Raw genomic sequence first — 13,219 nt, forward strand, 5'->3', positions numbered from 1 at the left:
TGGATATTTTTGATTAATTGCACTCAAGTTTTTATATCTATTAACCTTTTAATAATGTCTCTGTTATATTGTAGTTCAATATAATAACAATATTTTTTCATCGTCTCCAAAATTTAGTATAAGAATATTATTCCAAAATTTAGTATAAAAATATTATTGACAATGATTTAGTTATTGGTAAAAAAATGAAGTGCATTGCAATCTTGGGCAAGGGAATTAAACTAGATTGCTATTAAGAACGAAACAATAAAATACATTTGTCTATATTAATAAAAATAGTAAACTGTCATTATTTCACGAAATAATATACGAAACTTTGAATTTGAGTTAAACTTAAGTCGATTCATTAGAAAAGTACAAAACCATTGATTTATACTAAGAACAATTCAGTTATTGCATATCCATACGAAACTTTCAATTTTAACATAACTTTTCATGAGTGGTTTTAATCACTATATGATACTATGCATTAAAACTCAATGGTTTAATTATTACAGCTCTATCAGAGATTAAATGCGCCAAATTTGATGAATTAACTTGCGGCTTTTTCTTTTATGTTTCCCCTACCATTACCATTAATGCCAGATATACGAGCATATGAGAATTTTGCTAACTTATTATGACAAAAAATTTCAGGAATGCACCGACCCTTCCAAAGGGGAGCACATTGTTCCCCTTTGTCTTAGCATTACCTATTGCAACAAATACATATTAATATTCCTCTAAGTGTTTCATTACATACATAAAATCAAAACCCTATAGTCCTCGAACCCATATATATATTATATGCGTATAACATTTATTCAAGCACGAAGAACATTAATTACATATACCTTACACGATCCCTTATCGTGTGTTACCTCATTTGGTCATTTCATTCCTCTCATATCCCGAGAAACAATGAGTTCGATATCACCGGCATTAGCATCATCGGTGGGCATCAAAATCTCATCATCCGCAGTGAAATGGTAATGTTCACCAATCGCCCGTAAAAGTTGATACACTTCAAACATCGAAGGCCGCTCCTTATGAACCGCAGGCAACACACAATTACACGCGACCTTAAGAACCTGAAAAACCTCGTTATCAATTCCCTTTCCGGCCAACGACACATCAATGGAATCATGAAGTTTCGATTCCGCCGACAATTCGGAAATCCATTCCACTAAACTTCCTTTAAAGCTTTCCGGAGCTTTAGACACATGCGTCGGTCTTTCACCCGTTACCAACTCAAGAAGCACCACCCCGAAGCTGTACACATCACCCTTCGGGGTGGCCACGAGAGTTCGGGCGTATTCGGGTGCTACGTACCCGATATCCCCGAACTCTCCATTCACAAAAGTACTCAGGTGGGTATCCACCGGGTTCATCAGTCTGGCCAACCCAAAATCGGAAATTCTTGCCTCGAATTCACCGTCTAACAATATACATTTTGAGCTTATGTTCCGGTGAAGGATACGCGGGTTGCAGTTATGGTGGAGCCACGCGAACCCTTTGGCGGCTCCGATTGCAATTTTTAACCGTAACGGCCATTCCATACGTTTCTCATCATCCCCAACAAGATGTAATTTATCGTGTAGATTCCCGTTTGCCATGTATTTGTAGACTAAAAACCGTTCTTGTTTCGCGACACAAAACCCGAGAAGCGGTACGAGGTTACGGTGTTTAAGGTTTCCAATTGTTGCCATTTCTGACGCGAATTCTTTCTCGGAATGTTGCGTGTCTTGTAATCTTTTGATCATTAATGAGCTTCCATCTTCAAGTGTTGCTTTGTATAATGAACCCGTTCTTCCCGATCCGATTATGTTGTCTTTACTAAAACTGTTTGTTGCCTTCATGAGATCGCTCAATCTCATCTTCGATACCGGGTTTTCAAACATCGAAAGCTACAATTTTTTTTAAAAAAATTAGTAAATCCAAATAAAAAATGAAAAGTACATACTAGTAATGATGTGATAAGATATGGATTCAAATTCAAATATCTTACCTTAATAGTTTTTGTTCCTTTGATACTTCTTGCCCATTTATTCCCATCTGGATCTTCTTCTTTCCTTCTAATGACCTTACGCTTAATGAACATCGTACTGACAACCACCAACACTGCCGCCAGTGTGACACCGCCAACCGCCGCCCCGATGATCACACCGGTGCTCGTTTTGCTCGACTCTCCTTCACACCGCTGCAAAGGCCCCCCGCATAAATCAAGATTTCCAGCATAGCTGTCGGCTTTAATATTCTCACCAAAATTAGGGACCGGGCCTGACAGAAGATTGTTTGCAACATTGAACTCCTTAATCCGATTGAGCCCGCCCAATTCATACGGGATCCGACCCGTGAACCGGTTGTTATCGAGTTTGAGGACATTAAGAAATGAAATGTTTGAAATGCTGACTGGGATTTCTCCCGATAAATTGTTTGATGATAAATCGAGAGTTGTGAGAAAGTGAACGACATCTGTCATGTTGGTGGGGAGGGGCCCGTTTAGGCGGTTGTTGGAAAGGTCTAATCCGGTCATTGAGGTACAGTTCTTGAGTCCAACTGGGAACCCACCAATCAACCCCATGTCAGAAAGGTGGATATTTAAGACTTTGCTTTCATCAGGATGCCAGCATTCTATCCCTGTGAATCTGCAAATGAATCCTTCAGTGTTGTTATTGAAATCCCATGATGATAACAGGTTTTCGGGATCTCTGAGTGATGCTTTAACGGATTTTAAGCAATTGATGTCACTTTCAACCGCATTGCTGCAAGTGATGGATATAAGAATGTAGAGACACACGCTGATTACTGTTACACGATTCCATTCCATTGTCATTGTAAAAGAAACCAGCGGGTTTAGGAATCGGAAACCTTGGTTCCCAAGAAACAAACCTGGAAAGAAAGATAGCAAAACAAACAAGATATGTTCAGATGTTGTCTATGGTGTTGTTTCTTTTTTACTTTCAGCACCTAATCAGGTAAAAGCTATATATGTGTGTTTTCTTTAGATTGTGCTTAATTGAAAGGTGTTTTTGCAAAAAAACCTAAATTACAATACAAGAATAGCCAATTTGGGACAAATCGTACAAATGTAAATGCTAACCTAAAAGTTTTGCTTCGCGATTTCTTCTAAAGTCGTTCGGTCATGTAAAGTGAGATTAAAGTCAACTACGAGTTTTTGAAAAGTCGATCACTCCAAAACAACAGATAGCTAAAAAGAACAAATATTATCGATCTTCATCGCCTAAACCTCAAAATCGTGAAAGGAGCAGTGCCCTTTCTAGATACTTGAATGAATTACCATAACAATAAAACAATATACTTGAATGAATTACAATAACAATAAAACAATATACTCGCCCAATTGAGATATCATAAACCCTAATCAAAGAACACACAAATCAAAACGACAAGATCACTATATTCCCACAAAATTAGCGACAAACCCGGAAAGCAAAACAACATCATCCAACAACAAAATGAAAATCCATATGAATTCCATCAAATTTAGCATAAATTCAATAACTAGAGCAACTAAAACGAAACAAATGACAAAGATGAAAATTTTACACAGTAGAATTCAAGATCTTGAGTAGGAGGAGATTTCTTCAACATGTATTGATGATAAGAGCGGAATGATTCAATGGGTGTAGGAGAAAATTGGAGTTAATCGGGTCAAAGAAGAAAAGGCCATGTTGATATGAAGCTTCAAGCGACGACTCACGACTAATAATGAATGGAATGCTTGACTTGCAGTTGTTTGTTACTATTTTGTGAGGAAAGTGAAAGGCGTGTGAAGTGATGACTTTTGAGGAATTGGGAGTAATTTGGACCCAAATTTTGCAATTGACGAATGACGTTCGATGGCAATTTGATAATGGGGTAAATGGTGTGGTTTCGGTTAGTATTAATAATGGCTAATCGCTAAAATATCTAAATGGAATATATTATAATCACTGCTTTCGATTTTTTTTTTCTTTTTTGCTAAAGAAAGAAACATTCACGAAATTTCCTTTTAATGTCTAATTTATGAACTTTGTTTTATTACCACTCTTTAATTGTATCGTGTTTGCGACCTATTGAGTTTTTACATTCCTTACGTTCCTTGCGGCATCTATAAACTTATACGAAAAAAGAAATTAAAATTATAAATTATATTATAATGCTCAAACCTATATTAGTGTTAATGAATTGTATTAGATTATTCATCATCATTAAATATAATGTTGAATTTTCATTTATACAATTTGATGATTTAACTTTGAATTTAATTATGTTTTGTTTATTTCATACAATTATAATGTTTATATAATAACGTTATAAGTGTTATCATATATAATAAGGTTATTTGTGTTATCATGGTGTTTACAAGATAAAATAGTTGCAATCACCTTGGTTAATTGCTTTTTTTTCCTGATAATGGTTTCGATTGTGCAGGAGTTTGAAATGGGTTCTTCATATGATGGTTACGACGGCCCATTTGCTGGAATTTACGAGCCATTTTCTAGGTTAAATGAGATGGATTTTGAGTTGCACGGGATTTACATGGATCATGAACCAAAGCAAGAGTCGATAACAAGGCTTAATAAATCTAAGGATCCATTTCTTAACATTTTACTTAGTGATGAGAACATCATAATTTCAAGTATGGCTGATGAAGTGAAAGCTCGAGTATACCATGGTAATGATTTACAAAATGATGAGGAGGCAGAGGAAGTAGTGACGAACAACTACAAAATACATGATCCAAATGTTAGGTGGGATAAGATAGAACCTAAGTTAGGGGTTATGTTTGAATCATCTGCACAACTGAAATTCTATGTGACAAACTATGCAGTAAATGGAGGGTAAGAGATATACTTTCAAAAGAGTGATAATAGAATAATGTTGCAAGATGTTGGGAAGAGAAATGAAGATAATAAGTGCCCGTTCAGACTTTATGTAGCTTATATGTACAATGAAAGAACCTTCCAAGTTAAAGAAATGAATTCTAAGCATCTTTGTTCTAGAGTGTTTAAATTTAGGTCTATCGTTACCTCATAATGGATTGGAAGACACTATGTTACCGAGATAGCAAATAAACCTAAAGTGAAACTCATGGAGATGATCAGTGACATCAAACAAAAGTATAGATGTGTGGTATCTATAGGAAATGTTAAAAGGGCAAAACTATAGGCAAAAGAATTGATTAAGGGTAAATTAACTGAACACTATGCAAGAATTTGGGATTATATCAAACCCTGGGTCTACTTGCAAAGTTGGTGTTACTACCAATCCAAATGAGAAGAATTATTTTTAGAGGTTTTATATTTGTTTCAAATCTTTAAGTGTTTGCTGGAAAATGGGGCGTAGGAGGGTTATAGGGTTGGATGGGTGCTTCATAAAGGATCAGGTTAAAAGTGAATTACTCACATCCATAAGTAGAGATGCTACTAACCAAGTACTCCCAAATAGCTTGGGATATTGTTGATGTGGAAAACAAGGATAATTGGACATGGTTTATGGTGCTTTTTAAGGATGATCTTGACCTTAGTACTGGTGCAGATTTGGTTGTCATTTCCGATCAACATAAAGTAAGTTCCTTTATACGAGTAGTGTATTTCAGTTTGATTATTTCAATGTGATTAAAAACTCTAACATAATGTGTTTGTTTATAGGGTTTGCTTGAATATGTTAAGGTTATTTTGCCACATTTGGAGCATAGACAGTGTGCTAGACACATTTATGCAAGTTTTGGGAAAGCTTTCTCAGGATTGGAGTTCATGAAGTTGTTATAGGATGCATCAATGAGTTTTGTTGAAGGTGAATTCTTGAGAAACATGGAAACACTAAAGAGTCTAAACCCTAATGCACATGAGTACCTAATGTCTACAGAACCCAAAACATGGTGCAGAGCTTACATGAGTGCAGGGTATGCTTGTCAAGCAGTGAAGAATGGTATTTCATAGTGTTTCAAATCCATAATTATAGAAGCTATGAAAAAACCTTTTATTACTGTTAAGAAGTAAATCAGATAACTAGCAAAAACCAGAAGCATACAAGACACAATATTTACATGGTTCGGTCAATGTAACCTATGTTCACATACAGGAGGGGAGTATTATTTATTTTAGAGCTCTCAAACAGAGGTCACAGGTACAATTTTCATATAGATTCGCCTAACACTATAGAATTCAAGATACAAAATGACTTAGCATGCATCCCATAGGTCCATGAATGGTGTCAACCAATCACAATCCGCCATGATGGATGTTGGGCCATTAGTGTTCATGATGCGCCACTTGTACATCATGATGCTCCACTATGGCACAAGGTGCTCTATCATGTATGTTGCTGATGCTCATGGGTTGTATGACATGGAAGAATGTTCCAAAATATGTTTCATGGAGGAATACGATTGGTTGTCACCATTCATGGGCCCATGGGCCAATGGGCTTGGTCCATTAGAGTTTTAGATCTGATCCCTCAAGTATAAATAAGGATACATGCAAAGTCATTTGAGGTGTCTTGTATCTTGAATCCTTAGTGAGTAGGACAAATCTTTGGTGAATTGTACTTGTAACCTCTGTTTGAGAACTCTGAAATAAAGAATACTCTCATCCTGCCCGTGGACGTAGGTCACCTTAACCGAACCACGTAAATATTGTGTCTTTGTGTGTTTATAGTTTTGTTTGTTATCCACATTACTTCCTAACAAGGGTCATCAGAACTTAGCAAATGCATCAGATTTGTTCCGAGTCTTGACAAATATCCTCTGTTTTCCCTAACAAATATTTATGGAAATGTAACAATAAAGTGTTCGTTGAAAATAGACTAAACAATTACTATAACTTACAGTCATCATAATCTAGGCATCTCGATTCCATTGTTGTGATTGAAATCATATAAGAAAGAATGAAATTATGCAGAGAGAGTTGGAATTATAATATATTACATGTTTAAAAACATCTTAAGGAGATCACTGATGTTCATTAAGCCATAAGAAAGCAAACTAGAGATAATTATAAAGTCGTTAAAGAATTACGTCTTAAACGAACGATTAATGTCTTTGCGAGTACACTCTTTACTTAATCTCATGAAAACATTAAGTCATTAGTGGTTAAGACATGTATGAATTTGTGATATAATTGAGCATAGAATAAGTTCTTTAGACTTGTTACAATCATTTGGGAGAGTTATGGGAGGTTTTGGTGGATTGGGACCAAAGTACAATGCTTAATTAAGACCTCAAAGATGTTTTTGACTCATTAGGTAACACACAGGCTGTGTGTTTACCAAGGCAAAATCAACACGGGCTGTGTGGTATTCTGGTGGAATTTCTTAAACCTTGCATACAATATCCGAATCAGGTCATGTTTTCGCATATGTCCTTCTATGAACTTAAGAAAGACTTTGAAATTATAAAAAAACACTAATGGAATTAAAAACTGAATAAGCGACTAACGGACTATTTATGGGTATTATAAGTAATGATCTATACATATGTGCAGGACAGTTGTAAAGGCGAAGGTGTAAACACACAACTATTAAGGTAAAATATAATATATACGACAATGTAATTTTATCTGGAATAATTTTATCCAAACTGTTTAACATATATCCAAATGAATTTGACAAACATTTAATTTTTAACGAAAAGTTTAGTTCTAACTCATAAAACTATTTATCCCGTAAAATAATGTCATAAATGTAAATTACATATGTAATCATTTATTAATTACAAGAACGTTATTAGTTTCTTAAATTATGTCTATAAACAAACTAACTAGGTTGTTTCTTAAAAGTTTATTAAAGGTGTACCATATCTATATCTTAAATGTATACCATATCTAATTATCTAAGGTTAACTAAACATTAAGTTATATAATTTTCTTAACAATTTAACCATTTGCAAAGTCATAAAGGAATTGCAAAAACAAACAATGCATAACCAAAACCATTAATGGGATAACAATAACCGAAAAATATAAACATGAAATTGCACATACATTAGCAACTAGCAAGTTATGTCGACACTTTCATAAACTAACATCAAGCAGACTTGTAATTTCCAAAATTAAACAGTCTTACAATAAACGAATCTATCGGTAAAAAAGTTATTTCAGTCTAACAATTATTTGTTAATTTATGGCACTTGCTAAGTAAACATAAAGAAGAAAACTAACAAGTTCTAAATATGACTCCGTTAATTAATATATTTGATTGGAGGATTGACTTAGATACGTTAGCTACTCAGACTAATCTGGATGTAGATGTATTGAATTTGATATTATGATATGTCCTATTTTTGTGAGTTGTCAGTTGTAACTCCCAACATGTTTTTGCTGCTTGTGTAGTCGTGAAGGATTTGTGGCATAAAGTGTTTAGTTGGTGGAGAGTTTGATTTTGGTTCCTATGGAGTTATCTTTTTGTTTGATTCAGTGGCTTCCTAGAGATTGAAGGCATCCAATAGAGTTTACTTGGATGTTGTCGTTTTTAATACTATTTGGATGATTATGTTATATCGTAATAAGATTATCTTCAAAGGGACATGATTAAAAAAAGGTTTCAATTTTTGAATTGGCGGCCGTTATGCGGTTATGCCCTATTCTTAGATCTTGAATATATGTAAAAAAATTAATGTTTCTTGGATAGACAGGTTTAAAAAAATCCACATTTAATTCCTTGTAATATGTAAGTATGACTAGTTTGTTGATAGTATTGTTTAAATAAAATCCTTAGATTCACAATTTAAAAAAATTTACTGTAATATGGATCTCTAAAGTTCACGAACTTAAAAACGATCATTATTATATGATTAACCTCTTTATTGTTTGATTTGCATGGTTCTATAATATTTGGTTGTGAGTTCAAGTCTTTTAAAAGATCAACATATTAGTTTGTACTTTGTAGATAATTTCCAAAAAAAGTAGCTTGTTTTGCTTTAAGTGGTCCCTGATGACCCAATGATACAACGAATCTCTACAACTTTTTATCATATGGTATTTTCCTCAAAAGTTATTTTGAAACTCCATTAGAAAATAAGATTTGATAATAAGATTTGATGACAAATGGTAGTAGACACACCATTTCTTGTCTCGACAGCTCATATTTCTCACATAGTCACTTTAAGGGTGGGTGTTTTTGAGTCTGCTGGCATTCATTTTTTTTGAGATACCATTCATTTTATTTTTGTTTCGTATATATAAAATGATTGGGAGTCAACAATCAAAAGCACCAGTGGTCTAGTGGTAGAATAGTACCCTGCCACGGTACAGACCCGGGTTCGATTCCCGGCTGGTGCATTTACTCGATTGCAATGAGGAAGATTGCGCTCCACGTGATGTGGGTCATCACATCCATTCGATTCTTCGAATCAAAGCGCTTCTGAGCAATTCTTTTTTTTTTTTTTAATATAGACCAACGATTTTATATGTTTTTAAGTAAGAATGTAAGCTTTTTTTTTTAATCTCATTTAGTCCAATAAACTTTACGGCATACATTTTTAATCTCACGTGATGGGGATCATACATTTTTTATTCTTCTAAACGTTTTAATTAAAAAAAAAAATATGTATGTATGATTTTTAATCTCATTTAATCCAATAAACTTTTACGGCATATTAAATCTTAGATTTCATTTTATTTCGTACATACATTTTTTGAAGCTTTTTTTCTTTATCAATAGAAGCTCGTTGGGTTTTATTAATATATTTGATTACTTGTTGAATAACGAATAAAGAATACTTGATCTATGTTGTAGCATATTTACTTATTTATATAAAGGCTATAAACAAACACGAAAGAGGAATTGTTCTTTTGTTGAACCTTAACCAAACAAACGAACAGTAACAAGTTCATAAACGAACAATTTTCTTGTATGTGTTTTACTTTGTAGATAAACATAAACAATCATTACTAAACGAATATATGAACGTCAACCAATGCAAATAAGCAAACAAGACCAACACTCGTATTCATTCTTTTAACCAAACGAACAAAACACTTATTTGTGTTCATTTGTTTGTTAACTAAACGAACTTCTCTTCAAACGATTCACACACAGTTCATCTAACTTTAGGTTTATTTACAACCCCATATATGTGTTGACGGAGTGATTACTTCCTTATCTCATACAAATATTGTTTATTGTTTATTTCCATCATACAAAGATTGTCATCATTATAAGTCATTTTAATCGCATTTCTAGAAAGAAAAAAAAAATTGATTGTAACGATCATTTAACCAATATCTCCGGTTGAATTAAGAGAAAATTGAAATACTCTAATTGACTACACCATTTTTTCCTTTTTTAATAAGCTTTTTCTTACATCTGTTAGGTTGTCATACCATAAATAAATAATGGGATATAACAAAGGAATTAAATCACTCCTATTTATACTAAAGGATAGTATACATAAAGTAGAGGTCAAATCCACCTAAACACAAATCAACTATTTAATATATTTTTACGTAAGATATATGATCTTATGGTCTTTACATTGACAAATAAACATTAAAAGATAAAAGAGAAGGGGGATACTCAATTAAAAAGTAAAGTATGTGTGAAAGATTATGTTTTTGAAAATCAACTTTAGAAGCTCTTAGAGTTGTCAAACTATTTAGTCAAAATAAGCTTTTTTATTATACATAACTTTACTAACTTATTCTAAAGAAGCTGTTAGAGTCGATTGAAAAATTGCATTTAATTTCTATTCCAACAAGTTCACTATTTCTCATAGGTTCGAAAATATAAAAACATGTGATTCAAGTTTACATTGAAATCAAAAGAATAACCAATTCATTGCCACTAGTTTTAATTCATAAAACAATTACTTATATTTTAACTTGTATACCCACGTACACTCGATGGCTTTCCTTCAATATAATCATTTGCATTATATGTTAAGTTATACATCTACTTACACTTAATTGCTTTCTTTCCTTTAGGTATAGTTTGGGAACATAAAGTAACTTGTATTTGAATCGAGGCACAAAGAGGGTATAAGAAAGTGATAAGTTTAAAGCTAGATTAACGATATGCCATGATGACATGACATGATGAATGACGATATAACATATGAGAATGATCAATTGGAGGGTTTGAAGACGAATCTGTCATGATTTAATGGAAAAAATCAAATGAAAAAAGAGTGAGGATGAATGGGATAAGAAAAACAATGCGATTATCATGAAATTAGGCTGAAATATGAAATTGAGTGATGGATTTGAACCGATCTAAATCATTGATTTTTTTTAAGATCACACTCTAATACCATGTTATTCAACAAATATTGAGAAGTAAAGACAAATCAAAACCGAAAGGGAATGGAAGAGATCTATTGAGAAGGGAGAAAAAGAGTTAGAGATATTTTTAGTTCTCTCATATGATTAATAGTTTGCAATATCAATATAGAGGCATGTTTGTAACCTTTTAGGACTTTTAACCAAGCTACTAACCATTATATTAATCAAGTATAGATAAAAGGGAAAACGGCATAAAAGGGTACTATAGTTATAATTTTGTACACATTTACTCTTTATTGTTTTTTTACTTGTAAAATTAGCCCTTTTAATTTGTTGTTTTGTACAAATTTATTCCTTATGACTGTTTACTATATTTTAAGTTCTCAGTTTGTACACATTTAGTCCTTAATGTTTTTTTGTTGCAAAACTAGTCGTTGTGAAAACATAGATCCAATTCTAGGGTTGCATGCACACATAAGATTGTTTGTACAAAACTCATCACTTATGGCAAGTATTCTTTAGGTTTTTCTCACGTGGCACCATATATGGGACAATCATTAGCGAGGTGTTCTCATATGTGGCTTGTCCCTTACTTATATCAATATAATTCACGAATTGGTTATATAATGTTGGTTTCCTAGTTTTCTCCAAGAAGAAGCTATCTTCGGCTTCAATTTCATCTATCTCCATAGCAGAAAATGAGATTCTTTGTGATTGCTTTCTCCCAACTCGAATTTGCATTTCCAAGACAAAATAACACCATGGCAAAAAAGTTTAGAGTCTTCCCTAATTCTTTGTTATGTAGATTTTGATCATTTTTCAACAAATGGGTTTTTTTGTTATTTTCAAATGACCTTCTTTCTTATCTGCTTAAACTTTACTTTTTGTTACTTAAGAAATCAGGTAAAAATGCAAAGTTTGGAAATAGGTTGATGAAGAACATGGTGATGAGCTTGCACCTGTTAAAGATGAGGTTTCATGTCTTAACCACCTTGAATCGTAGAATACTAAAACCCTAGAAGGATTACGCTTCTGTCACGAGGACTAAGGAGATGCATCATGAACTTATATTAATTTATAAATTACTAATAAATTAACAAATTAGATCCCCAATAAACTCTCATGTCAATAATTGCTTAAATCGGTCGTTTAACCTAAAAGGATTATGTTATTAATAGTAATATTACTAATTGTTGTGATTGTGAACACTATTTTCAACAACTGAAATCATTATGGCTAATGCATTCTCTTCGACTGATGTAATGTAGTTGGTATTGCTATTGAATGAAGTTTGTATTGGTATGAAATATAGTTAGTATTGTACTATAATAGTTATTAATATCAAACTACGATGTTATTACCAAAACCAAGACAAGTAACACATGATTTCACTGCCTAGACGATCCATGTATGAGAACACCTTATTAATGATTGTGTCATATAGGATGTCATGTGAGCAAAACCTAAATAAACACATCATAAGGACTGAATGTGTACAAAAAGAAAAATGACTTTTTTTGAAAAAAACATTAAGGACTAAATGTGTATAAACTGAGAAGTTAACCTGAAGTAGTTGGTTATAAGGAATGAATGTGTACAAAAAAAAAGTTCAATGACTTATTTAACACAAAAATTATAACAGGGATTAAACATATACAAAAAGAAAACTATCTTTTAGGTTGTTTTTCGATGTGGACTTGATATTCCAACAAATCTTTCTCGTAATCCATTCATTATCCAACATCAGGGTTTCATTTAAGGTCTTGTTAGCATGATGACTAATTAGATTATATGTATGCTACGTTTCATATTTCTTTTTGTAACATCCACTTTCTGGTATGATTCTTTCGGGTTTAATTTCTTTAGATATAATTTTTTAGGGTTTTGGCTTGGCCACGACGTGGCAACTTGGAAAGGCCTTGGCCACGATGTGGTAATGGATGGAGTTCAAAACCCTAGATTCTAGGATTAGTGCCCTATTTAAAGGCACTAACTCTTAGGGTTGCCTCATTTGG

At 33.1% G+C, this 13,219-nt stretch overlaps 1 protein-coding gene, 1 non-coding gene and 1 pseudogene across 3 annotated transcripts; 2 read left to right on the forward strand and 1 right to left on the reverse strand.

Moving 5' to 3' along the window:
* Positions 1 to 695: 695 nt before the first annotated feature.
* LOC111891583 (probably inactive leucine-rich repeat receptor-like protein kinase At5g48380) lies at positions 696 to 3,851 on the reverse strand. Of its 2 annotated transcripts, none has more exons than XM_023887638.3 (3): positions 3,550 to 3,851; positions 1,988 to 2,871; positions 696 to 1,886 (listed from the first exon to the last, which is right to left on the reverse strand). In XM_023887638.3, exons 2-3 carry the CDS (start codon positions 2,813 to 2,815, stop codon positions 870 to 872), a joined length of 1,845 nt encoding a protein of 614 aa, XP_023743406.1. In that variant the 5' UTR covers positions 2,816 to 2,871; positions 3,550 to 3,851; the 3' UTR covers positions 696 to 869. The 2 variants fall into 2 exon arrangements, with proteins under 2 accessions (XP_023743406.1, XP_023743407.1); XM_023887639.3 differs by lacking the exon at positions 3,550 to 3,851 and adding an exon at positions 3,083 to 3,531.
* Positions 3,852 to 9,192: 5,341 nt separating this feature from the next.
* TRNAG-GCC (transfer RNA glycine (anticodon GCC)) lies at positions 9,193 to 9,263 on the forward strand. The gene has a single exon. It is a non-coding gene; the product is annotated as a tRNA-Gly (tRNA).
* Positions 9,264 to 9,272: 9 nt separating this feature from the next.
* LOC111891599 (small nucleolar RNA snoR114) lies at positions 9,273 to 9,353 on the forward strand (annotated as a pseudogene).
* Positions 9,354 to 13,219: the final 3,866 nt, after the last annotated feature.

Source organism: Lactuca sativa, chromosome 5 (assembly GCF_002870075.4).
Source record: "Lactuca sativa cultivar Salinas chromosome 5, Lsat_Salinas_v11, whole genome shotgun sequence".
Taxonomy (NCBI): domain Eukaryota; kingdom Viridiplantae; phylum Streptophyta; class Magnoliopsida; order Asterales; family Asteraceae; genus Lactuca; species Lactuca sativa.

Excerpts from the sequence above, each read along its gene's own strand:
- LOC111891583 (XM_023887638.3), bottom strand. The coding sequence starts at position 2,815 with ATGACAATGGAATGGAATCGTGTAACAGTAATCAGCGTGTGTCTCTAC. Across the intron at positions 1,887-1,987 it reads AAGGAACAAAAACTATTAAG|CTTTCGATGTTTGAAAACCC; the intron begins GTAAGATATTTG and ends AAAAAATTGTAG.